Source organism: Thunnus maccoyii, chromosome 20, assembly GCF_910596095.1.
Source record: "Thunnus maccoyii chromosome 20, fThuMac1.1, whole genome shotgun sequence".
Classification (NCBI taxonomy): domain Eukaryota; kingdom Metazoa; phylum Chordata; class Actinopteri; order Scombriformes; family Scombridae; genus Thunnus; species Thunnus maccoyii.
The window spans coordinates 9,008,291-9,036,285 of record NC_056552.1 but is presented as its reverse complement, the minus strand read 5'-3'; the positions used below and the strand labels follow the sequence as shown (position 1 = coordinate 9,036,285).

Sequence of the window (27,995 nt, the reverse complement as noted above, 5' to 3'; positions counted from 1 at the left end):
TATTGATATAAAAAAGTTACAATTTTCTCCTCCACAAAGTGATCATATACAGAATATCGGGGGAGTTGCAGTTCATATAATGATTTTAAATAAAAAACAGGTATTTATAGTTTTTACATCCTTTGGATTAGAGGAAAATCGATGTGAACCAATGTACTGTTTGACCTCCTTTGTGAAAAACAAAAAGTTTTGCTTTTTACCTGTAAATTTGCTTTTATGAATGTGACATTTAGCCAATAAAATTAAAAGATTTGCAAGAAATAGCTGGTTATTCAATTCAGAGTTATCCTCTAGTATTTGTGACCACCCAGAGGTTGTCTGAGTATTTTTTTATGTAGTATTTGTATGTGCTTTAATCCCGTTCATGTATTGTGGATCTCTCCCTCTCTCTGCTGATGAGCTGTGATGGGCTGCAGGTGAGCTGGGCTGATTGAATGATGGTGACTGTATGAGTGTGAAGGTTGTTCCAAGGAGTTGATCGGTTCCAGCATCCAAGTTTGCAGTTTTAAGGCCGCTTCCTTCACCTCCTCTGGGTTCACTTCTCTCCACACTGTAAAAAAAAAAAAAAGTTATTTCACAGAAATTTACTGTATTATTTTACAGGGTTTTTTTTCTACATTAAGTGTAAATGCCATAAAAACATGGTAAATTATTTTTATTAAAAATATTCACTATAAAATAAAGGCTGTAATCTGTAAATTAATGTAATGGAATATTATAGTTTTTTTTTAACAGGATTATTCAATTACTTAATGTCTTGAATGTTAAATTACATTGAATACTATGTAAAAATACAAATAATACAAGAAACACAATGCAGTAAGATTAACAGTGTGGTAGTGAAATGAGTGTAGTGTGTGTAAAGTGCTGTGTAAGTGTGTGTGTGTGTGTGTGTGTGTGTGTGTGTGTGTGTGTAATGTGCAGACAGGCAATTAGTGTTCATTTTTCATAAGCCTGGTTGTCTGGTGGAAAAAACTGTCTCAGAGCCTGCTGATCTGGGCTTTGAGGCTGCAGTACCGTTTACCAGATGGCAGAAGCTGAAACAATCTGTAGTTGGGGTTTGGGTTAGAAATACAGTTGTAATACACTTGGAAAATAATAGAACACCTCAAAATATGTATGTTTTAATGTAATGTTAGTATATCAATGTGACAAATTTATTGATAAAATAAGTATTTTAATCATGATAATTATTTGAACTTTGCATCCCCCAGCCTCTTCCTGAGTTGTTTTGCATCGCTGGCATGGTTTTCCCAGGCACAGCCTTCACATACGGCCTGCACGGTTTTTGGAAGGTTCTGGGCCTCAACATCCCCATGGTCATACCCAACCTCACCACCCTGCAGGAGGGCGTTCTCAGCCAGGGGAAAGCCAAGTGGAGTTTAAGGAACTGCTTCTGGGTGCTTCACTGCGGGCCTACTATCTGTTTACCAGGTGTGTGCACTAGCTGACTCATTATATAGATCAGTGGCTAAACCGCACTGTCACGCTGGAACTATTGCATGACATAGGGCTAGGTAGAGAGAGCGTGATGAAAACTGGAGGAACTTCAGATCATGTCAACACTAATGCACCTCAGAAGTGCTGTTTGTAAGCATTTTGGATTGGACTCTATCAATGGCAAAATTATTGATAAAGATAAGGCTGTTTGCCGACTTTGTATGAAGCAACTACTTCACAATAACATTACCACAACAACAAATGGAGTCACCTGTTAGCTTCTCACCCAAGCAAGGCTAAAGAATCAGAGCACCAGCAGCTACACAACCTCGCCCAACCTCCTATTTTAGCCTATAAATTACATTATGCTAATGTTCTATATAATTTGAATGAATTCCACAGAACTGTTAATTCATTCAAACTTTGTTTTGGGAAAAAGTGACAGCCCTAGCGTGTTTGCTGCACGCATTATTCGCATATTCTGCATAATTCAATCATTATATTGCAAACCAAAAACTGAAAATCACTCTTGCCTAAAGATTGTGCAAAAAACTGCACCAGAGTTTTAACTGGTTCCAAATGTAGAGACTACTACAACACTCTAAATTAAGCATCCCAACACAGGATACCAGTCAGTTTTACAAATAGTTTTAAGATTTTGTTGATCACATGTAAAGAACAGCTTGATCTGGCCCCAACCTTAATTTCAGACCTTTTTAAACCCTAAAAGAGGCAAAGTTTGATCATGCTCAATTTCTGTTCAAGCGGCAAACTGCACTCCTTAAGAGCGGCAGCTCTTAAGGCGGCTCCCCTCTGCCGCTGCTGTGAGGATAGGAGACAAAGTTGCCATTGTGTGTACATTGAAAAAAATACAGGCGACAACATTGACACCTGTTGGTGTGCAGGTACGTTTAAGAGCATGATACATATTTTCTGCTTTTGTATTCTCAGGACAAGGCTTGCTGAGGCTCATTGCAGAGGATCACAGCCATCGTTGGAATTCTGAAAGGAAGTGGGTGACTTTCAATCTGTCCTATGAACTTGAGGCTTTTTTTTAGCATGCAGATTCACATCTGTATGTTAATATTGATTATGTATTAGCTTACTCCTGTTTTTTAATTTAGCCCCTATTTCCATGGCCAAGGAAAGTTCAATCAATATTTATCAGAGGTTGGGGACTCAAGTCTCATGACTTGACCCGAGTTGCATATTTGAGGGCTCGCGACTTGGTTGACTAACACTGATAAGACTCGACTTGACTTTGACTTGAGGCGAGGCAGATGACTCGAAAAGACTTGACAGTTTTTATTTAGCTGAATCACCTATTTGCATTACTGTAGATATTGAGCATAAACAGTTAACGTTTTGAGACATGAAAGGGTGGCTTCTAGTGTAGTGTGTGCAACCCAGGCTTTAAAGACAGTGTCTAGCAAGACCTAGAAAACAATGCAAGACAGGATTGAGCTCAAAGCCTGTTGAAAGCATTTTCGCATACCTGCGCTGATTTTCTCTCATGCTTAATATTACCAGACCGTTTCTGATTCAGACAAGACAGCTTATGTATTGACAGCTTTTCATGACAGAGCCTCATTATTCTGTTCAAGGTCCCTCACTAGTTCAAAGTCAATGCAACTCAACCACAGCTTGTGTGACAAATGCAATCCTTCAAGATCAGGCAAACAAGATGGTATTTTTCCTTGATGATACTTGATTTTCACAAACGTCAAGTATCATCACTGAACAATTTCAGTGTTCTAAATTAACGGATGTATTAGTCTACACAATCCACAGCAGAAAAAAGTATCCATCAGATAGAATACTATGTTTCATTGTGCAAGCGCCAAATGCGGGTAGATTTTCCATTTGGCGAGTAAATATACCAGTAGTCATGTGTTGCAGACAAAGACTCAGGCTGTAGTATAACTTGCAGTTTTTTTTTATCTGCGCACTTTACAACCACAACAAAGCAGTATATGTAGTTTACAGTCCACCAGCATATTTTTGCTGCTGTTAAAACCCACTAGCTTTGTGCTAACTACTGCAACTGGAGGAAGTTCCTCTTCTTCTACTACTTCTGCTTACTCAAAGGCACAACCTGGTGGCAGAATGGCAGAAGTCATACAACATATCCACACACATCAATACTACATAAAATACAAAATTATGAACCCTAGATCCTGGAAAACATGTTTGATCAGATTATTCATTTTTGTTCAAATAGTTAATCAATGTGAAGTTAATTTATAAGGTTAATCAACCTGCATGATGTTCTTTGGTTTTATGGGTTAGGGTTAGGGACATTCCAAATTGTAGTTGATTTAATTGGATTGGATAATCCTATGAATTTAGATTACTGTATGAAAACAAGAGTCTTCATTTAAATTAGGTAATTTTAATGAAGTTCTGCAATCTTTTTCATTTTTTTATGCAGATTTATACATTTGTTTAACATTCTAGAGATGTTTTATAATGAAATTTTCTTTTTACTTTACAATGATTGGACTGTAAAAATGTAGACAATGTCCAAAGTAAATATCCGTATTTTTAAAATAAGTCTCTGTAGAACAACCAAAGGTTTTTTATTTGACGATAAGTGTTTGGCAACTTTTGCTGCCAGACTTTTTACCATTTTTTTATGATTTTTTTTTTTTACAGTGTACTTCCAACCAACCTGCCAGTCAACATGTTTCAATGTGAAATGTTGTATGTAAATTTGCTGACATGATATACCAGCCCAAGTTTTGTAATGGTGGGTAGCATTTTTGTTTAACTTCACTTTTTTTCTCCTGTTTTTGTCCAATTAGGAGTTAGGTTGTCTTTTGTTCTTTTTGTTTGAGTAGGTAAGTTTAGGTTGCTCAGCGTCAATTCACCTTTGTTTGTTATTTTGCTGTTAGCCCACCCTGAAGCCTTGAAGATTTTCAATAAAACCTCTAAAGGGCTCCAAATCCCTTGTTGCTGGTGTTTCTTGGGAGCCGGGAAGAGGGGAGTCTCATTCTTTTCATGTTGCGCCAGAGATTCCCCTGAGCTGGGTCGTAACAGTATTCAAAACAACACATTTGTTTTGAAAAGTGCTACACAAATAAAGCTATTATTATTATTTTTACTACATGTTTCCAGAATAATATAACACTTCATCTGTATGGTTTTTGATAAAAAATACACATTATTCCAAAGGAGTCTCACAAAAGGGTCAAAATAAACAGTGTCAGAGGAGCTACAACAAAATGTACAATGGATATCAATATCTTTTCTGACTTTTAAAAATATATCTTAGCTGGGTGGATCTGTGAATAAGTTTGGAAGTAGGTAGGAGCCTTTTTCCATGTCATGTTATTCACAAAGTGATTCCAGTATGAGATCATAACTACTCCAGTATGATTAGGCCTAAAAGTTCTGTTTTCACAGTCTCCTCCAGAGTACATCACATCTTATAAACTTGTATTAAAAATCTTCTCTATTCAGCCAGTTTGAGCCTTTGAGCTCCGGGAGGCGCTGTAGAGTTCATCTGAAACTAAAAATCTATGTAAGAAGTCCTTCATGTCCTTCATGTCCTTCATGTTCACTATCAGTTATACATTCATGTGTTGTGAGTCTTTATGTTTTGGTGAGCCAAAGACAATTTTCCACCCTGGTGGACAATAAAGATCTGTTCTATTTTATTCTATTCTATTCTATTCTTCTCACAAGGAACAAGGAACTCTAAATGTCAAATAACTGGAGGGAAAAGTACAATATCTCCCTCAGAAATGTAATGAATAAAGTATAAAATGAAAACACCTCATAGTTCTAGTATTACAGTACTACTCCAGTAAAGGTACCTAGTTACTTTCTAACACCATGCAGGCATAAATATACGTACAATGTTAATAATGTTTTTAAATCTTACTGCACATAAAGTGAGATAGAGTTACTTGAAAGCAGTTTGAAACCATCTCTATATGTTTTAATTTATTTTGTCCTCATTTAATGAATGTACATTATATTTTATTTTAACTTTTTGCTAAAACTTCCTTTTGTCACCTTTAAAAACATGTTTTATTGAACAATCAATTTGCAAACAACCATGACATGTACATATACAAATCCTCAATCTCTATGTCCAAGTAGAGAAACAGAAACATTAAAAAATCAAGTACAAAAATATAACATGTAAATAAAAAAGAAAATACAATAAATAAAAATATAAAATTTACTTCAATTTACATTTAATGGTCAGTACAGTCAGATTCTATTAGTCTTAAAGACATATAATATTAAAGAACATGCATTTCAGGGACTTGCAATATAACTGGAATTAATTATAAAAAGCATTCAAATATATATTATTAGATATTAAATTAATTGTGTTACTCAGTAGATTTTGCAGGTTCTCCTTCATTACCAGTCCACCCATAGATTGTACCTTAAGATGTGACCGAGTACAACAGACTTCTCTTCTAACCATTCCTCCATTCTGCTACTAGTATACAATGGTGCTGTCAGTGGCAACCAGGAAAAAGATTATATTCAGTAGTTTTAACAGAAATAGACTCTTTAACAGAATAGACAGTATAATATATTGTTTTGAGTGGATTTCCGTAGCCTTGGGTAAAATAAGGTTATTTACAGATTTAGTTTACCTGTCACATATTGTCTATAGCTGATCACCTGTTGCAGTTTACTCTAAATCTTAAAACAACAGTCAGGAGTCCAGATGATCATTGACGCAGGTTTTTCTTGCTGTAATCATTCCTCTTGTTTATACTGACCAATAGAAGATCCCTTCATGACACACTCGAAACGTATGTGATGGGGGCCAAAATGTACTTAAAAGTTTATCTGAAGCTAATATGAAACTTCAGTCGTCCAAATGAGTCAAATCAAGTAGATATCTTTCAACATTACAGTCTTTTTAGTGCCAAAGTCCCTCTTTTTGTTACTTCCACCGCAGCTCAACAGGGAAACACTGTCTGAAGACACACAAAGAGGTAATTTGATGCTAAAAAGACTGTAAATGTGTCAGATATCCACTTGATATGACTAACTCTGACTGCTGGAGCTTCATATAACCTTCAGATAAACTTTTGAATACATTTTTTGCACAAAATGACAAAATGTGTGGACACACTGTGGATTTTGGCACCCATCACTTACATTTAAAATGCATTTGAAGAGGATCTTTTAATAGCCAGTATGAACAGGAGGAATGATTACAGCAACAAAAACTTTTTTCAGTGTTCGTATGGACACCTGACTGTTGTTATAAGACAGACTTGAAAAATTGTGAACTTGTCCTTTAAGAATAAAGCGTGAACTTCCTCATATGATCCACAGGGAGGCAGCAGAGAGCTGACAAAAAAGAACCAAAACCGACTAAAGAGGAGTCAAACTCATTGGTTCTGGTTCTTATTAGTCCTCAGTCTAAATAGATTTAATTGGCTGATTAAGTTAAATTTGATGCATGTCACAATAGATACAAGTTGGATTTGCTGTTTGCACCACTTGAAGTAGAGAAGTAGGCCTAGAGCTGCATGTGTTAACTTCCATATGACACCTGTCAGGCCTGTAAGTGCACGATTTCCCACCTTTCAACCCTGCTGCGTACTTACCCATGATGCAACACAGCTACAAGACCCCCCACACACGCACACGTACGCGCACGTCTGTGGCCATCTGCTGCCGGTCAAAGGGACAGAGGCAGTGAAGGAATTTAGTGTGTTGAATTTCGCAAATAACAGAGCATCTTATTTGGATTCTGCCATTGTATGTGTGTATTCAGAAGGGGCCAAGTGGAGCGATGAAGTTTGCCATTGTCGCCCAGTGTGGGTGTTTTCAGACTCGCTGGCATGATCTGTGAGTTAGTGTTCTCTGTGTTACTGCCCAGTGTGCCCACTGTCTTCCCACAATGCTCCATTCAGCCCTGGGCCTCTCTCTCTCTCTCCTCTCTCTCTCTCTCTCTCTCTCTCTCTCTCTCTCTCTGTGCTCACACTCCCAGACTGAGCTGCCACCCATTTTGTGCCTTGGGCTAATCATCATCATCATCATCAAATTTTTGGTTGTGGGAATAAAAAAAAAAAATAGCTGTGATGTCATCTTTGTTGTCATCTTCTTTTTCAGCAACTCTTGTTTTCATCTTCTCCTCCTCTCTTCCTCTTTTTTTTTCTTTCCTGTCTCTCTCTCTTTCTTTCTTTCTGTCTTTCTTTCTTTCTGTCTCTCTGAGCTCCCAAACACAAAAGACAGAGAGGCCACGACAGGACCCCAGTGTATGCTGGTTGTCAAGGAGACAAGGAGACAGTGTTGGGTCTTTAAACTGCCTCAGAGGGGTGTGTGGAGTTAGGGGGAGTTGGCCTTATTTACATGGGAAGAGGACAAGAGGAGAGAGGGGTTTGAAATACAACTTTTGAGCCGTTTCCCCGCAGCTTAGGACTCCACTGTTATCCAGCTAAAATCATTCCGCCACTCGGTCATTAAATATTTACCAAGCAGAGGAAATCTGGAGCTGTTCATTATGTGGAGAATGCCGTGCATACATAGGCAATGTAAATCAACCTGTCTTTTCCTCTCTCTCTCTTTTTTCTCCCACACACACACACACACACACCCATGCACACACAAACACACTTTGATTATAAGCGCTGGGTGCTCTGGGCCCCAGTGTTGGCAATGGCGAGAGCTGACTGCAGAATACATTACCAGATGCTTGAAGAGTGTTTCATACCAGACGAGGAGAACAAGAAAAAGAAAGAAAACTTGACTAAAAACAGGAAAAACAGACAAGAGTACACACCCATCCAAACACTCACGCACCCCCACCCATCCCTGTCCTCTCTCTCTCTCTCCCCTTTTTTTTTTTTTTTTTTTTTTTTTTTTGCTATCTCTGCTTCTTCCTGTCCAGAGGATTGTCAGCAGCGGTCACATTATGTCCTTTCTCTCTCTCTGATCAGGGGGCTGGGGTTGCGGCTGCAGAGCAGGCTCAACTCCAAGCCTGAAGTTCAATATCACCCCCGACTCCACAATGAAAGCAGGAAGGGCAGGGAGAGGACGAATGAGCCACCCACTGCTGTATTCACCATGGAAAACCCCATGTGATTTTCTATTTTTTTTTTTTTTTTCCTTTTTGCAAATGTGTGTACTAGTTTAAAGGGAATTTTCACTTTTAACTTCAAGTGTCAAAGGCTCGAATTAACTTTTCTATGCTTTAATTTTTAATAAGCGCACCATTAGCGATGAAAACAAAAGCCTGATTAAAACAAATGTTGCTACTATGACACATGTAGGTTATTAGCGTAGACTTCAGGGACAGACTGTTATCCTGTGTAATATTTACTCTGCAGATGTTTGAGGGCGAGCTTGCACAATCAATTTCCCTTCAATCCCCTAGCCATCTAGTGCTCCAAAACCTGAACCCCCCCCCCCCCCCCCCCCCCCCCCCCCTCCTTTTTTTTTTTTTTTTTTTCTGTTATACATGTGCATGCCTCTGAGAAACCATGGTGAGCTGGGTGTGTTTTGTTCTCTCTTATTACACAAATGTGTGAAATGCCCACTTCAATGACGAGAAAAGATAGAGAAAGAGGGAAAGAACACAGTAAAAGGAGAAGTGGGAAGAAACATGTTGTGGCCTTTTCCCTGCATCTAGTCTGAAGTATCTGTTGGATGTTTGTGTAGTCAAAGGATTGGCTGATGCAAAACCACCACTTTTTTCTCAGTATCTAAGAAGTGTTTGGTGATTAGTATGCAGAAAGGAAGCTGATTTGCATAATTAAGTGCTACAGAGAAAAAGCAACAAAGTTTGTTAGTTTTACAACTATGAGTTTAATAGTGTGCTAGGATTGCCTTCCAGTACAAAGAGTTATTCCTGCTCAGAATACTTTAAAAGTTAAAAGTTCATCGATCAACACTTTCTCTTTTTTTTTTCTTCACTTCTTTTTTTAGACACACATGTATTTTAAAAGGAGTCCAAAGCAGAGACAGATACAATTAAAGTGGTTAATAATCACAGAAGTGGTAACAGTTAGTAACCTACACTTGGCACAGAAGAGTAGATTAATGTTGAACTACACTGTTAATTGTCACACTCGTATACAAAAGGCACAGGAGGCAAGCAATGCTGATTTCAAAAGGCTCAAGTTAATACAGAAAACATCAGAGACTCCAGTATTTCAGGACATTGAGAAGGTGACAGGATTACTGATGACACATGACAGATAGATAGTTAAATTCATCAAATTATTCTCCATAATAAGGCATTACATTCTTATCTGAAAAGGTCATTTAATGTTATTTTCACGTACAAAATAGAATATAAAAATACATTATAAACTTGTTACAGATGTTACGACTCCATGATTTGTTTGATATCAAGGCATCAGGTGTTTGTTTTTTTTTCTGTGTGTGTGTGTGTATGTATGTAGAGTCACAGTCAAACTGTTTGTGCTCTGAGAAAAAGCGGATACACATGCAAAATATATGTATGGACGAATTCATCTCCAACAAAACAATCAAACAACCAAACAATCAAAAAACAAACAAACAAACAAAAAAAAAAAGAAAGGATAAAATATAACACTGTTCTCTTGAGGCATCTGAACCTCACATAAACATTTCAGACATTGTAGTCGGAGCTCAGTGCCAATTCAAATGAGCCACTTTTTTTTGGCACTAAAATAGGAATTGAGAAGAGTTATATGCATGTAAAGCCATAAACTGTCAATGACAATTAGGCTGCAGCCATAATTCATCTGCATAAACCCAAATGACATAATTTTCACGCCGGGCATAAATCCATAATGTGGTAGTGAAAGATTTAGGTGTAACATTGTTCCATCGCACTCCATAAATAAAGGCACTGTTTGTTCAAGCTCATACAATACTGTAGTGTGATAAAGGCAAAGGCATCGTTGTGTAAATCCTCTACATTTAGACAAAAGAAGTGCAACCTTCCCTGTGTGTTTGTGTGTGTGTGTTTGTGTGTGTGTGTATCTGTACTGTGAGTGAGCACAGGCTTGGCATTTATACTGTATATGTTGACTTCGAGGGTAACGTGCCTTACCTACTTAGAAAAAACGAGATACTTTGGCATTTTGGATTTCAGTTTTTTTTTGTTTTTTCCTCACTGAGCACCTGTCGCTTCATGACGAGAGAAGTTCTGCGCGTTTTAACTCGAGTGAGCGATGGCTTTTTTTTTTAGCGTCACTTGTTCAAAATGTGGCAAACAGAAATGGAAGTCACACTAACGAGACGTTTTTTTTTTTTTTAAAGGTAAACGAAGCAGAAAATGATACGCTCTTAAAAAAAGCAAGAGACATTTTAAATAGATCGCTGGAACGACACATTGGTGTTACATTTCGAGGGAAAGCGTGTTAATATATGAACATTTTAACACCAATTATGTGTTATAATGAAACTAAAAGATAGGTTCACAATTTTTCAAGTGTCTTAAAACAATAGTCAGGTGCCCATATGAACATTCAAGCAGGTTTTTCTTGCTGTAATCATTCCTCCTGTTCATACTGACCATTAAAAGATCTCCTCCAAATGCACTTTCAATGTAAATGATGGAGGACAAAATCCACAGTCCTTGTTTTTGGCAAAAATGTATTTAAAAGTTTCTCTGAAGATAATATGAGGCTTCAACTGTCTGAGTTAGTCAATTAAAGTGGATATCTTTAATGATCGTGACAAAAAGAATTGATTTGGCACTAAGAAGACAGTAAATTTGAAATATATTGACTTGAATTGACTAATTTGGACAGCTGAAGCTACATAATATCTCCAGATAAACTTTGAAACACATGTATGCACAGAGGGATGCTTGTGGATTTTGTCCTCCATTACTTACATTGAAATTATGAAGGGGTCCTCTAACGGCCAGTATGAACAGGAGGAATGAGTCCAGCAAGAAAAACATGTGTCAATGTTCATTTGGGCACCTGACTGTTGTTTTAAACAGTCTTGACAAATTATGAACCTTTCATTTAATGTATGTTGACACAAAGAGGAAACACTTAAAAAGACACTTGGTAAGTTTCAGCGCCCAATGAGGAAAAATACGTCAAAATATCAACATATCTCTTTTAGTTTAGTGTTTATGGAGGGTTTCTGTGCTGGATAAGTACAATTATCATCATAATCAGTATAGTTACCATGCTATTAATAGAGTCATTATTATTGCATCACATGGACTGAGGGCAGGGCAGCTCAGAGAGACAGTTTGGCACAGCCAGGGATTGGTTTGGGAGCCCTTCACCGCTTTGGGGCCCTTTCCCAATAAAGTCTACTGGTTGTGCATGGCAAATACAAATTGGGATTGTGGCTGTTGGATGGTTATAAAAAAAAATCTTAGACTGGCTTTGAACTTTCGGAAGGAAGGCACGTTTGGTAAAGTTTAGGTTAGGACTCGGTGATGGGCGGGGTCCTGAGGTTTATTCCCATGATCGCTGTCGTCTGGTTGGTTGGTTAGACAGAAGCAGCCAGGTTGTTCCCAATGTGCTGGTCTCTGGTTGGCTGAGCTGGGGGAGTGGCGGGGCCGTGGGCCAATGAGCACGCCAGCGGGCAGAGATGGGTGGGTCATCAGTGGGCGGAAAGGTCAGAAGGTCAAGGGGTCATGGGTTAGTTGCCGTGGCAGCTAGAGTTAGACAGACAGAGACGGACAGACGTGGAAAGGAAAAAAAGGGCACATAAAAGGGGACATAAAAAGAAAAAAAGATAGAAAAGAGATTAGTGTCAGCTAGTGGCGTCAGGATGACAACAAGGCAGATCTACTGCAGTCACACAGCACAAGGGGCACGAGGTAGGAGCAGCAGAACACCTTCATGAGCCATGCACAACCATTCACAAGGACTTACATCAACCACCGGGTGTTGACATAAGGAATGGCTGGTTAGCGATGCTCACATGCGCTCATGAAGGTGTTTGCATGGGTAGGTTTTAGGAGATACCCCTCCTATCATGTGACTGCTGCTATAGTGAAACTACTCATGCTAGCTGTGCTACGTCTAGCAGACAGACAGTGAAACCATGGACAGAGAGGGAGACAGCATGGTTTCATGTGGGTGAGAGAGTGACCTTTATGTCCAAAGAGAAGTGTCTGGGCCTCAGAAATACTTTCACTCACTGACAGCTAGAGCTGTTGTTTAGCAGCAGGCATAAGATCTTGATGATTAACAGTTGTGATTAAGGTTTACTGATTATTGATTATGGTTTGATCTTTTTGCTATGAAGTATTAGAAGAGCACCTAATAACTACAGTAAGCAAAGAGGCACCATAAGAGACAGCGATGAGAGGTTAAGAGATGGTGATTTTAGAGGGACTTAAGAAACATTTTAACAATAGACAGTCTAACTACAAGAATTTAGAGGCTTTGGTTTGCTTTAGAGATTTTTTTCAATAGTCATCTTTATTGCCTTTTAGTGTTTTTTGTCCATCGTGTACAACAAGAGCACCACTGCTCACACACACACATAATGTAGCTAGCTAGTCCATTTCTATTGCATAAAACAGTCACGAGGCCTGTGAATTGAGAAGGTCACCTCATCTTAAATACACAGAGCAAAACACTGCCTTCATTGCCACCTTTCGCGGTGACTAAAACAGTAGTAGCTACACACTTTGAATAAAGTTTGAAGTTTACATGGAGACACTTCATCTATAAAAAGCATACCGTAAAAACAAAAATAAAAATTTACAAACTAAAAAAACTAAAAAAAAAAAAAAAAAAAAAAAAAAAAAAAATACTACAAGTATTTCCAAGCGATTTTGTTCCATAAGCTTCATATAAGCACTTAAATCCTTAAAATCCCTATATACAAATTTATTTTGCAGCTAAATACATGGTAACAGCACCACTCTGGCTAGGAAATATATGAAAGATGTAAACAGTCCCAATGATAAAGTCCAGTGGGTGACTGATAAGACCACAAACAACAGTATTTCATACAAAAGAGCTTGTAACACAGACTTCAGTAGTTATCACACGCTGTGTTTTAGTAGTAAAGACCAAAGATCATAATGCACTTGAATTGAATGACCTTTAGGAAACAATCACTGTTACTTTAAGTATCATATAGTCATTGGGCACAACACAGGAATTAATTAATAATAAAAAATACATTTTGTGGAAATCTACTGGAATGAAGTTGGGTATAAATAAAACTTCCCACAGTATTTGTAGGGTAAAAAGTAGTAGTGAAGAGATAAACAACAACAAAAAAAAAAAAAGTTCTGAGAGGACTCCAAATCCAGAGTCACAAGGACCGAGTCACATGAATGGAGTGATCCATTCTAATTGAGAGGGTCCCGGCCTGCAAGCCGTCCAGTTTATCTAACAGGCGAGCAAAGATAACCACTGCAGCTGTCACCCCTAACATGGTTCCTCTCAATCTGCTCACTTATTTCACTTTCACTGCAACAAATACTGTTTCACATTTTACACTGAAGCTGCTTCAGCGTGTGACCTTTTTGCCTGATACAGTTATTTCTTTTTAGGCATGCCGTATTACAGACACATGTAAACTGAAATTGGTCCATTGGTCTGCATGCACGCACACTAACACACACACATACACACACATAAAGTGGCTGGTGAGCTAACTAACCTCTGTCTGTGGTCACTACCCTTTGGTAAGGATGGATTCTCTTGTCGTGGCGTCGTACCTTAGTGGTCATGGCACCTGCTAACAGCGCGATGACATTGCCAAAACAGAACACAGAAGGTTACTCATCAGAAAGACATCAGACAGTCCACCCATGGCACCAACATCAGTGAAACCATGAATTTACAAAGTGTTCAAGGCTGAGGGTGAAAATAAGTCAAACATCACGCTTCTAAGAGGCAGAATTTCTTGTTGTTTTGTGGTCTTCTGCTCTGTTCTCTAAAGAAAAGATTAATCCAAACCACTAATTTCTCACTAAGCTTCACTAGTAGATTCAATATCAGCTGTAAGCAAAGTCACTCTATAGCTTTGTGATCAAAATAAGCTTTAACATACAGTATATTAAATCACAAACAGCGGCGCTAAAATATCTATGGGTTCACTAAAATGTGTTAAAATTACAAGCGGAAGCTGAACTATTAAAAAAAGTTAAATAGGTTATGCTGTCACACCACAACACTAGTCTGCTAATACAAAGAGGAAATTAACAGAGTAATGAGCGAAGGAATGGACACTTGACTACAGAATGACTGTCGAGGAATCTGTCATCCTAAAGTATGAGCAAACTTTTAGTGTTTGCCCTGTAGGACAAGTATGTAGGGGGGTAAGAGGGGAGGGGGAGGGGAGGGGGTCTCTGCAAGCCAGTCCGTGTGTGTGCTAGGAAGGGTTGCTATCGCTTAGCCTTTGGTTGGGAAAGCCATACCTGCAAAAACACAGGGAGAAGGGACTGTTAGCCCAGCAATGAGCATCAGCATGCATCAATGTATGTCGTGGATGTATTACAAGAGCTGGATATGGCAGCCAATTTGTCCCAGTGGCGAACCGCGGCGTTTTACTATCAAACCCAACTTGATGTTGACTGGTTCCATATCTGGTTTTCAGTCTGTTTCTGGACATTGTTTGGGGTAAAGCTTCAGGCCTGATTCTGGCTCATGTATGATTTTTAAAAAATATAATTTGGAAAGAGTATTTAACAATAAAACACATCCTAACTCATGCATGTTCACCGGTTATCATGAAAATAAAGTGCTATACTACATCATGTGATGACAACTGAGCTACTTCCATATGCTGAGGAGGATCATTTTGAAACTAAGCTCTGAAAAAAGCTAGTAAGTGGACCTTAGGTTAAGCCTCTTCTGTAATTTATCCTTTAAATACATTTCCCCTTTTCTCTCTCTGACTGAGCCAATCATCTACTTGCAACGTGTCGTATGCTTTGCTTCACACTAATGGATGAGTTCAGGGCTCAAATTTGGCGGCACCAGTCAAGTCAAGTAAGGTCACAAAGATGCACCTACAAGCCAGGTTCAGGTCTTAGTTTTATGCCCCTGCAGAACTTTACACATTTTCCCCATTGGCTGCTATTACAGAACACATGTGTTACTGTAAGTTGCTGACAGAGAGCCGATTATTACACTGTGTTTCCTGAATTTTTAAACCATGAAGATTCAGTATTTGTAAAACTTCCCCAGGGCCTAGAAAAGCAAGTTTTATATGAATGATGTTCACTCAATGTTCAGTCTATTAGACAAACGGGCGGGGTCAGGGAGAGAAAAGTTTTATGCGCTTGTTTGGCAACTTTCATTGGAGTCAAATATCCAGTTCTCATAATACATCCATTGTCTATGTATGACTGTGATGGACTTTTGCATTTATTTACCTAATACTCCAGTTGAGTCAATCGGGTATTCCAATATGGAGGGCGTGAGTGTGTAGGGATACTCATAAGGCGTGTAGATAATTCCAGATTCAGGTCCTTGCTGCACTAGTGCTGCATGCGGATTGGCTCCCGGCACGAGGGTGGAGCTCTGGATCTGACGAATCAGGGGCATGATGGTCGGCGTGGTGACAGGAGCTGGGTTGCGCAAGGTGGGAGGCAGGACGGGTGTCGGGCCTGTGATTATTCGAGGCGCCTGAGGGGTCGCTAGAGGAAAGGCGGCGGTGGCTGTACGGCACACGAACATACAATAATGCAAGTATGTGTACACCCACACGCGAGCGCACACAGAGCGCACACACATACAATAGACAGGGGAAGAAGAGGAGAGGACAAGAAGGAGACAAACAGTCTATTTAACAGGAGAAACAGAGGCATTGTTCATATATACAGTGGACTCCTGTACCGAGACCCCTCCTTTGTCACCCACCAACCCTCCTCCACATGTTAGCTATGATGTCATCCTTACGCGTCTTGACATTGGCGTCTCTGTAGGTTCCATTGAGGATGGCCAGCTCCATCAACTGCATCTTCTTCAGGTTGTCCTCCCCCTCAGCCTACGCGAACACATGCAGGAACAACAGGACAGTCAGCTTTCTTAGCGAGTACTGCCATTCAGCCATTCAACATGCAAATTAACTTTTGTGAGCGTCTGGTCAAAAAGTCAGCAAATGTTACAGTGTGCTGAAACTAATTATGATACAATTCAAATCTTTTCTGCACAAAATAATTCTTACATTGTCTCAAATCGAGTTGACTAGACCTTGAACGCAGCCACTCAACCACACAGGACATATTCAGTGTCAAACACACACTAGCTTCTTAGCTCTAGTTACAGCACGGTGAAAAGCTTGACTGATTTACAGTTCGAAAGCAAGGTCGGGGGGGTTAAACTAACACGTATTATTAACTTCACCCTCCACACACACACACACACACACACACACAGATAGACACACATGCACAAACATAGATTAACAGGTGTTCAGCTCCTGATTGCCTGTAGACACTTCTTACATCCTTTAACCTTTGGGGTTGGCCGATACCGTGCTGTGATTGGAACTGAAAGTGACGGCTGATTGCTGCAATAGAAATCCCCCTGCTGGTCTTTTCAGTCTGTTTCTATTGTTGCAAATAATGCAGAGGAAAAAAAAGGAAGGAGCCTTGTGATTTCAAAATATATGCTTTTGTGCGTCTCTGTCAGACAAAACATTAAAATTAGAGAGTGTGTGTCTCTGTGCCTATATGCCCACGTCTTTGCAATGTTCAGAAGTGTGTTTCTTGTTTGTGGTCATGTTTTTGCATGTTTATGTGCGTATGTGTGCCTGTGTGTGTGTGTGTGTGTGGGGGGGGGGGGGTTGTAGGTGGGCTGGAGAATGTGAGAAATGTTGAGGAGTGCAATCAAAATGTCCCCTTGTGCGGACAACAAAAAAACCCAGGGAGAAAAAGGAATACTGTAGCCAGTAGTTGGGAATGAAGTGAGTTGTGAACGAGTGAAAGGAGTGATGGAGTGGGGAGAACGAGTGAACAGACTCTCCATTCATTCCCCTCAGCCTTTCAAACAACCCGGGGTTACCATGGAAACCCCTTTATGCGTGTTCCCTAATTACCCTAACCCCTTACACATACTCTCTCATACACACAGAGAGACACACACACACACACACACACACACACACAGACAAAAACACAAAAAAGACACAAACACACACTTTTGGACTGACAATCCCCTTCCCCCTTCCATGCATACCAACACAGTGAACTCTCATCCAGTCACACAGAGTTTTTCCATCAGTCCAGTCTGTAATATTTGATACCGCGAGGTCGGACGCATACTCACAGCGGGTACTAGAAGTTTCTTGACCTCATTGATGGCCCGCTGGAGTTTGATCTTGGCCCGGTTGTGTGTGTCCTCCACCGTGATCAGGACGTGGAGGTCCTCGCTGAGGTGCTCCCAGTTGGGCTTCCCTCGGTTCATCTCCTCCTGAAACACACACACAAAAAAAAAAACAACATTTGAAATGCTCCGTCTGAATGCACCGTGAGCTCTGTCCATTACTGCAGAGAGGGAACAGGATTTCGCTTTTCTTCTTTTTTGGCTGTTTTTTGGATCGGCCTCAAACTACTCACAAACACACACAAACACACACACACACAAGGCTCAAGGTCATGTAATGCAGCTTCAGAGGCGTTATCAAACTTGTGAAATAACCATGTTGCTATTCAGTGGAAACACAATTTTGGTGTTACATTTTATCGCAGATTTACTTGAATCTGATTCTTTCTTTCTAACCTCCTAAAATCTCCCTTCATGGAAACTCTTCTCCAACATGCTGCACTGGTCTTTGCCATTGCTCGCGCTCTCTTTTTTACAATAAAACTAGCGCTGAAATGATTAGATAATAAACTGATTTTCCAATGTTAATTAAATGATAATGACAGCATTAGTAGTTGATTAATCGTTTCAGTCATTTGTAAAGTAAAAATACAAAACGCAGACCTTGTTGCTGGTTGAATTTGTTAGTCAGAACAATACAAAACACGAACTGGCTACTCTTTAAAATGGATTATCTGCTTTTCCCTGTTTTCTCTTATCATCACAATATTTTGTTGAAGTTCATCATTAAATTAAACAATTTGACCGAAGTCTGTTTGCCCTCTGGGAACTCTGGGACACTAGGGATGGCAATATTAGTCAATAACTCAATCTGTCCATCATTGTGGTCCAAATAAAAATATCTTGGCAAATATTGAATGGATTGCCATGAAATTTTGGATGCACTCTCCAAATGACTTTGGTGATCGTCTAACTTTTCCTCTAGTTTCACCATAAGGTTGACACTTGTGGTTCAGAGTGAAATTTTAAACAAAATTTGGTCCAGACAATCATGTTCCCCTCAGGATGAACTGTAATTACTTTAGTGATCCCTTAATTTTTGACGTAGCTTTATCATCAGGTCAATATGTCACTCTGTCCAATACTTAAAAGCTAGTGACATTCCCATCAGCCTCAGCTTGTGTTTAGTGCTAATTAGCAAATGCTACAACGCTAACGCGCTAAAGTAAGATTGTGACCAAAATAAACATTACCAGCACGTTAGCATCGTCATTGCTGATGTTAGCATTTAGTTCAAAGCACAGCTGTTCGTACAATAAAGGAATAATTTTGCTTATTTGCTTTCTTGCTGAGAGTTAGATGAACAGATTGATGCCACTCTCATGTCTATATGCTAAATATGAAGCTACATTCAGCCCAAGAAATGGTTAGTTTAGCTTAGCATAACAACTGTAAGCAGTCTGTGTTATAAAGGTAAAAGAAAATCAGCCAACAAATGTCTGTAATACTCACTAATTAACACATTATATCTTTTTTGTTTAATCCATACAAAAACCTAAGAGTAAAAATGACAAGTTGTGGTTTTAAGGGGGGGTTATGAGCTGGAACTATTTCTTGGCCAGGTGCACTGACTTCTTAGCCAGGCTAGCTGTTTTCCCCTGCTTCCAGTCTTTATGCTACGCTTACCAGCTGCTGGCTGTAGCCTTATTTTTGCCGTAGAGACATGAGAGTGGTATCAAACCTCTCATCTAACTCTGCAAGAAAGCAATGAACCAATTTCCCAAAACATCAAAGTGTTCCTTTAAGTACAGCCTGACAGAGCAACTAACATGTCTGTAGGCTTGTTTACATTTTATAGCCTGAACTATTGGTTATTATGTAAATAATAAATTAATCTTTAGCGTTTCAGGTTGCAGCCCTCGCTGAAACTGAAATTATGAAACCTTCTATCTCAGTGTGGTACGCTGGGAGATAATATCCTCTGTGGATGTTTTGTCAAGTGAGATGTATCATTCTGAAGAGCACTAAAAGTCAACATCTTTTTCTCCTCTCCCCCTGTTGCCTCCCACTGTGTCTCTGTTTTCCTTCCTCTCTGTCTCTGTGTGTGTCTCTCTCTGAGGGGCGTGCGGGGTAGGGAATGTTCTGGAGAGAGAGGGAGAGAGAGAGAGAAAGGGGGAGGTGGGGGGAGGGAGGTGAGGGGGTGGAGGGGAGGAATGCTGGACTTGCTCCACCTGCCGTTTGGAAAGCTTGAGCTGACTCCGTCCAACAGCAGACACCAGGGGAGAGGAAGGGAGGACAGATGGACTGAACACCAGGACAGGAGAGAAAAACTGAGCAACAAAACTCATTGTGAGAGAAGGGCGGTTAGAAAGATAGATAGATAGACAGATAGATAGATAGATAGATAGATAGATAGATAGATAGACAGATAGATAGATAGATAGATAGACAGATAGATAGATAGATAGATAGACAGATAGATAGATAGATGATAGATAGATAAACAGATAGATAGACAGACAGACAGACAGACAGATAGATTGATAGATAGACAGATAGATGATAGATAGATAGATAGATAGATAGATAGATAGATATAGATAGATGATAGATAGATAGATAGATAGATAGATAGATAGATAGATAGATAGACAGACAGATAGATAGATAGATAGATAGATAGATAGATAGATAGATAGATAAATAGATAGATAGATAGATAGATAGATAGATAGATAGATAGACAGACAGATAGATAGATAGATAGATAGATAAATAGATAGATATAGATAGATAGATAGATAGATAGATAGATAGATAGATAGATAGATAGATAGATAGATAAACGGTTAGATAGACAGATAGATAGATAGATGATAGATAGATATAGATAGATAAACAGATAGATAGACAGATAGACTGACAGACAGATAGATAGATAGATAGATAGATAGATAGATACCTGCTTTTTGTAACATGTATTAACAGTTTCTTTTCTTTTTCTTTTCAGTTTCTTTTGGGACTACATCTTTTTGCACATTTCAGCCCCTTTTCTACAAATTACATGAACTCAATTTTACTGCAGAACAGTAAAATAACAAAGGATAATTATTTTAAAATGTCTGAACATATTTTTCGCAGTTTGCAGTCACCTATTGGATTCCACTCATGTCGGCACTGCTGAAAGTCCTCTCCAACACATCTTAAAACTTGCTTGCAGTGAAAATCACATCCTCATTTATTTTTGTTATTGTTATATTTTGTAATTGTTTTGTTATTGCTGGTTAAGGATCAATTTGAATGCAACTTTGACAATAATGAAAGCACAAATGATGGTTAAGTGTGATGGATTACCTGTCTCAACCAAAGTTTAAGCCAGTTGATTTTCAGAGCATACAAAAATAACTGAAACCCAATGGCTCAATAGTTTGGCATTTTGGGAAATAAACCTTTCCGGTTTTGTCGAGAGCTAGATGAGACGATCGATACCACTTAGCATACAAACTGGTAATGAGGGGAAAGAGCTAGCCTGCCTCTGTTTAACAAGGGGATAGTCTGCAGGACTATTTCTTGACCAGGCTAGCTGTTTGCCCTTGTTTCCAGTCTTAATGCTAAGCTAAGCTAACTGGCTGCTGGTTGTAGCTTTATATTTACTGTATAGACATCGTACCACTCATGTGTCTTTATATAGTTTTTGTACAGATTTAACAAACAAGATGTAGTGTGTTCATTTGTGAGCTTTAGATTTACTGGTAGGGTTTTTTTTACACTTTGGAGTGACTCAAGCTAGCTGTTTGCCCCTGTTTCCAGTCTCAATGCTAAGCTAAGCTAAATGGCTGCTGGTAGTAGTTTTATATTTACTGTAAAGACATCATAACACTCATGTGTCTTTATATAGTTTTTGTACGGATTTAACAAACAAGATGTAGTGTGTTCATTTGTGAGCTTTAGAGGTGCTGGTGTTGAGGTGTTTTTTTTTTACATTTTGGGGTAATTCAAGCTATCTGTTTCCCCCTGTTTCCAGTCTAATCAGCTACTAGCTCTAGGTTCATATTTTGCAGTCAGATATGAGCTTGGTATCAATTTTCTCATCTAATTCTCTGTAAGAAAGCAAATAAGTGTATTTCCCAAAATGTTGAACTATTCCTTTAACTAAATATAACATAATGCATAATCCTGTGGTCTATTAGGGAGAACAAAAGCTGATTTGACCGGACAATAAGAGGGTGAAAGCATGTATCTCGTGTGCTTTTATGTGTGTGTATACCTTCTTCTTGTCTCTCATGGAGCCCTTTCCTCGAACCATAATCTTGCAGCCGGTTTCTGCCTCCAGTTGCTTGGCCGTCAGTCCACGTGGGCCGAGGATCCTCCCTACGAAATTGAACTACACAAAAGAGCAAAAACACACTGAAAAAAAAAAACAACAGAACAAAACACAACAGGCCCGAAGGAAGACAGACACATATTACATCACAGACACAATCACATAGGTGTGTATTTGAATTGTGTGTGTGTATTTCCGTGCGCTGTCATTTGAGTGTGTGTGTGCTTTTGAAGTTTGTGCATCTGTGATGTGTTTGTGTTACTAAGAGAGACAAAAATAGCTCATTATATGGGTGCTGGCTGGTGCTGGTGGCATGACAGGACACCGCCGTTCTCTTAACCTTATCTGTCACCAAGACTGAGTGATTAAGTAGACAGCTGCCCCTCTGTGTGTGTGTGTGCATGTTTGTTTCTTTGCCACTATCCCTCTGCCTTTCTTCATACACTCATGACATTTGTCCTGCCCCTTCCTCTTTTATGTCTCCACTGAAGTCTCCCTGAGCTTGCTTCCTGACCTAATGTTCACTTCAGTAGCAGTTGCGACATATTCGCTTCGGCCTCTAGGATGACCCTCGACACGCACTCACAAATTCTGATAGAGGAACTGCTCTCTAAATTTAACCTTGATCTCAACCGTTTTCCAATGTGCTCCTGTGTGTGTGTGTGTGTGTATGTGTGTGTGTGTGTGTGTGTGAGTGTCCTGTTAGTCTCCTGTCATGTGAGTGAGGACAGCCTGTCATTGTATTCAGTGATTGGCGAGCTGATGCATGGAGAAGATCATGTGAGCCATTCAATCTGGATCAACACAACTCATATCGAAGTAGTTAACTGTATTTGGTGTGAGCAGGGATGTCCTGGATGGTAAATTCACTTCATAGATGTGCACTTGTCTTTATATTTCGGGAAAAGACTTAATCCACCTTTTTAAGCTCTTATAAATATTTATAAGGTAAAGTTGTTGCACATCGCTCTGAATAACAGCGTCACATTGATGGAATTTACATGAAAATATTTCTTTTTTTAGTACGCAAAACTTTACTTAATCTGAATCTTAAAATATAACTGTCAATTGTTCACTTTTTATCTTACTGGAAACACTGGTCAAGGTTCATTATTGATCCATTTTTTTCAATTTGGATTACATCATTGGGTGTGAGCAAAGATGATGTCAGAATGAAATCAGCTTTTAGATAAATGTAAAGCAAAAGGTCCCTGTGGTGGAGAGACATGCTGACTTTCTGGCACCCTTTCTGTAACTAAGAGGAGATAAGGTGACAACAGAGAAAAGTCAACAGAACCTCCATCAAAAAAAAAAAAAGTCAAAGGTCATGGATTTGTCCACTTACATCGGGGTACTCTTTGACAGGCACATAGAGCTTCTCCTGCAGCTGCGCTACGGGACCGATAGCTTCAGGAAGCTCCTCCATGTCCCGCCCGTTGAACATGCCTCCGTTCACTGTGTCGTTGTACATGTCCTTGCGTACCCTCCCGATTTCTGGGAGACAAGGGGAAGACATAAAGAAAGACGGGGGTTAAAATAACGTGAGCAAACGTGAGTGGAGGACGTCTGTGTCTGTGGGTGATGGCAATTTTCACATTTCGTCACAGACTGTCCATTTCTTAAGATGGTGATTCATTGTCACCAGGATTACAGGACGTTCTGAGTGTGACAGCAGACAGACAGACGGACAGGCAGACAGACAGACAGACAGGCAGACAGACAGACAGACAGACAGACGGGCAGACAGGCAGGGAGACAGTCACAGGCATTCTGCACCACAATGTAGAATCTAACCACTGAATGCTTTGCAATCAAGCCTCCTCTATTACTGACAGTTTCTCTCTTCAGTCTCTTTCTTCAACAGTGTTTAACACAGTCGCACATGCTGCTCCCCCCTTTCACTCTGTACTTAATGCTTGCATACACGTTAGCGGGGAGGGGGTGGGTGGGGTGGTGGGGGGGTGTGTGTCACAGTGACCTACCCTCCTCACCAGTGTCTATAAAGTTCTGTTGCAGTAAACAGTTAACCAACAATAACAACAATAACACAGAAAAAGGCGTTGAAATTATTCGAAAGCATTGAAAGATTCATCTATATTTACCATGAGTGTTAAAAAAAACTTAACATAATCGACAAATGCTGGCAGTATGACACATTTCCTGAAAGGTCAAATTTTTGGCTAAGGGTTTTGGTTGTTTGCGCCGAAGCACCATTATAAATGACTCCTACTATGTTTGTCTGCCAGTCTGTTTGTTTAGGGTCGACTCAATGACCGATGCTAGCCTGTGATGCCTTTGTAATGACACACTAGCACAATAATAACTGACTACTGCACCATACAAACACATACGCAACACATACACACACAGAGCCCTGGGTTGAACTCACACACCACACACACACACACACACACACACACACATGGCAGAATAACTGCCTTGAGGCACAAATATCATCTGACCTAAGCAGGCTGACAGACATGTCTCAGTGATAAGTCTGACCATAATAACTACAGTAGGACGCTATAATTACAGCTACAGCTACAGTGACAACTATGATCCTCTAATAACCTATTCTGACCTGTTACACACCAAAAGCGACTATTAAAAAAAAAAAAAACACGCACACACACACACACACGCAAACAAATCTGTACAGGCAAGCAAGAAGGGCTTTTGTCACACTTCACTTAACTTGCTGAAGTAAAACGAGAAGTGAAAGAAGAACAAGAGCGTCGAAGAAGAGAAAGATAAAAAAAAGGGGGGAGAGCTGTGGCGGGCCTTATCTTAACACTTCAACCTATCATAGGTTTATATATAGACCGGACTACACCACAGTGTTTCCTAATATGCAACAAACATGCACCCTGAATACAATATGTGTGACTGGCAGGCTTTCTTATTACCCTGCACAAACTTTTTGGTTCAGAGCCCTTATGCCTGAGTGCCTTGTCCACATAAGTCTATCTCAGGCAGAATAGAATATACAGCACAGCCCGGCTGAAAAGTGGGCATGGTACAATGCCTTTCACTCTAAACGTGGGTGTCACATTATCATGTGCGAGGGACGAATATGCTCGGCTGTCAGCCTTCGACTCGAGCAAAACTAGAGATGTTAAATCGACCTGTTTGTCAGGCAGAGGTCGTCTGGTTTGAGGACAACCTTTGCTGCGTCATGAGACTTGTCACAGAGCTACAAAGTGGGGACCTCGGTGATCCTGATGTGTAACAACAGTAGCGACAACAGGCTCTCGTTGGCTTGTAGCACCAACTAGGAACCGATTCAGAAAAAAAAAAAAGAGGACACATAAATGAGTCATGATGCCACTTTTTAAGAATGCATACTTGTTGCAATAAAGGGCGGCGAAGCTTCACGCCGTGATGTCAAGGCTCTTTACAAAATGTCATACAGTTTATCAACACTTAGAGCACATTGAAGCAGCATGTCTTTGGGCCTCAAATCAAATATTTTACACAGTGACATGCTCTCGTTCCTGCTCAGGGATGGGCTGCAGCATTCGCATAAGCCTGCGCATTAGGTCACTGGGAAAGACTAACAACTGTCTGTTTGTTCCCATCACCAACTGACTGTGTGTGTGTGTGTGTGTGTGTGTGTGAGAAAGAGAGAAAGAAAAAAAAAGAGAGAGAGAGGATTGAGAAGGTGTCTTGGTGTGTGACAGAGAGAGAGAAAGAGAGAGAGAGAGAGAGAGAGAGAGAGAGAGAGAGAGAGAGACAGAGAGAGCTCATCTGCTGCTTTCAACAAATTAGAAATATGACTTCAGGCAAATCACACCACTAACATTTTTAGGAATGTTAGATTTATTATATTGAGCAATTAAATGCCAGTAACAGCGACTAAATTACTCAAAAATACAATGTAAGTGTTTAATAATTAATGAGCATTAGTTATAGACATGAACTGTCACGTTTCCAAGCAACCAGAAAGGAATTTCACTAATTGATGATTCAATCAAGTGAGTCAACCACGGTGACTTTTATCAACACTGACCATGAAACTTATTGTGTCTGATTGGTAAAAAAAAACAAACAAAAAAAAGGATAAATTTACTCTGTAGTGTGACATGTGGTCATTAGTGGAGGTGCTCCGGGTTTACCTTCATCCAGCAGCCGCTCCAGATGCGTGAAGATGCCGCTGAAGTTGGGCAGGGAACTCATCACCTTCCTGTCGTTCATCAGCTGCATTAGATAGTCCGGGTTGGACTTGGGTCTCTCCTTCACCTCTGTCTCCCCGACCATGGCTTTTGCTTCAGTTATATTTATATATATTTATATATATATTTATATATAAAACAAAAAGTGACCTAGCTAAAACTTAAAAACAACTAAATGTAAAAAACACACACACACACACTCCCTCTCTCTCTCTCTCTCTCTCACTCTCTCCCCGAGAAGCAGCGATGCGAGGAGCCCAGGGGATACCACCGGCCGCGACCCGCTGACCGCCTCTCTCAGCCCCCGTTAAATCGACTGTCCTTCGGTTAACGTTTCGTGTGAGCGCCCTCTCTTCTTCCAAACGGTTCCCCCCTTCAAGTCCGACTCACTCTCTCTCTCTCTGTCTCTCTCCAGAGTTTGAAAAAAGTTCCTTTCTGAGGGAGTTTCGCTCACTTTGACACTGCAGGCGACACTTTTTTTTACCGACTCCACGCACTTCTTTTAACAGCTATAAATCTACCATCCTTCTCCGCTCGTCCGCCCGGTGTGTCGGTATTCTGCAGCGGCCGGGGATCGACTCCCTATCATATGATTACAGTACAGCAGCAGCACGAGATGGCTGTCGGGAGCGCGCTGCGCGTGGCCGCCATAAGAGGGGTGGAGGCTCGTGCTCGTCCCCTCAGCAGCCCCTCGTATAACCCCTCCGCCTGGCGTCTTTCTCTCTCTCTCTCTCTCTCTCTCTCTCTCTCTCTCTCTCTCTCTCTCTCTCACACACACACACACACACACACACGCACACACACACACACACACACACACACACACACCGTATACTCGCAGTATAACAATATAACAGCTTAACATAGGTATGCACACCTGTTCTGCAAGAGTTACTGTCCATCACTTGTCTTGTGTGTGTGTGTGTGTGTGTGTGTGTGTGTGTGTGTGTGCAGGTGCCCTCTCACCAGTAGTGCCAAATAACTAGTACAAGTGAGTATATTTACTCACTTATTTGTACTTTATTTGACTTTATTAGAACTGGGTTCATGTAACTTTATTAGAACCGGGTTTATTGCAGAGTAGGTGCACATGCAAGGAGTTTGCTTCGGTGTTGTGGTGTGTAACAGTCAAAATATACACAAAATTAAGTAATCCTAAATAATATAAAAAAAGAAGAAAGACATTTACAATAAAAAAACATGTAAAATATATTCTAAGTGTCAGTAGGAGCCCACTAGGGAAATACTGTACTACTCCAGTACATGTATTTGACAGCTACAGTGCGGCTACTAGAGCTGCAACTACATTGATTATCAGTGGTGGAGGAAGTATTCAGATCCTTTACTTTAATTAAAGTACCAATACATCAATGTAAAAATACCAAGTTACAAGTAAAAGTCATACATTCAAAATCCAACTTATAAGTATTATCAGCAAAAGAAAGTATCAGAAGTAAAAGTACAATTTCTGCTGTGACTTACTGTATATATATGATCATATTACATTATTAGATTGTTAATACTGATGAGGTGTAGCAAGTTTTAACTACTTTAGGTCCTAGTAGTAGGAACCTTGAGGTCCTTGGGTCTACATAAAGTATAGTAGTGTAGTCCATTGGTACCTAAACTAGGGGTCGGGCCTTTTCCAAAGGGTCACCCAGATTGGGGGCTGGGAGATGATTAAGTGAGTAGGAAAGAAGAAAATAACATAAAACAAAAAATTCAGATACACACATTTTTTTGGACTTTTCTATAATGTTTGTTTTATTTCTGAAATTTGGATAATTTTACATTTTTTGGCCTGTAACTATTCCATCTGAGACGTTTAGAGGTTTAGTTGAACTGGAACGTCTGAAACGTGACCAGATGCTG

The 27,995-nt window shown here is 39.9% G+C and overlaps 2 protein-coding genes across 7 annotated transcripts; one reads left to right on the top strand and one right to left on the bottom strand.

The window, feature by feature from the left end:
• Positions 1–2: 2 nt before the first annotated feature.
• Positions 3–4,340, top strand: LOC121887190 (bromodomain adjacent to zinc finger domain protein 2B-like). Its single transcript, XM_042397823.1, has 4 exons — positions 3–416; positions 1,215–1,434; positions 2,392–2,452; positions 4,096–4,340. The coding sequence occupies exons 1-4, from the start codon at positions 396–398 to the stop codon at positions 4,163–4,165; spliced, it is 372 nt and encodes a 123-aa protein (XP_042253757.1). The 5' UTR covers positions 3–395; the 3' UTR covers positions 4,166–4,340.
• Positions 4,341–11,010: 6,670 nt separating this feature from the next.
• On the bottom strand, positions 11,011–26,731 carry qki2 (QKI, KH domain containing, RNA binding 2). Of its 6 annotated transcripts, none has more exons than XM_042398199.1 (9): positions 26,067–26,731; positions 23,297–23,445; positions 21,895–22,011; positions 17,631–17,774; positions 16,260–16,347; positions 15,734–16,018; positions 14,774–14,797; positions 14,014–14,091; positions 11,011–12,043 (listed from the first exon to the last, which is right to left on the bottom strand). In XM_042398199.1, exons 1-9 carry the CDS (start codon positions 26,206–26,208, stop codon positions 12,021–12,023), a joined length of 1,050 nt encoding a protein of 349 aa, XP_042254133.1. In that variant the 5' UTR covers positions 26,209–26,731; the 3' UTR covers positions 11,011–12,020. The 6 variants fall into 6 exon arrangements, with proteins under 6 accessions (XP_042254133.1, XP_042254134.1, XP_042254135.1 ...); XM_042398200.1 differs by having other exon boundaries at positions 14,014–14,088; XM_042398201.1 differs by lacking the exon at positions 14,774–14,797 and having other exon boundaries at positions 26,067–26,730.
• Between the last annotated feature and the right edge of the window lie 1,264 nt (positions 26,732–27,995).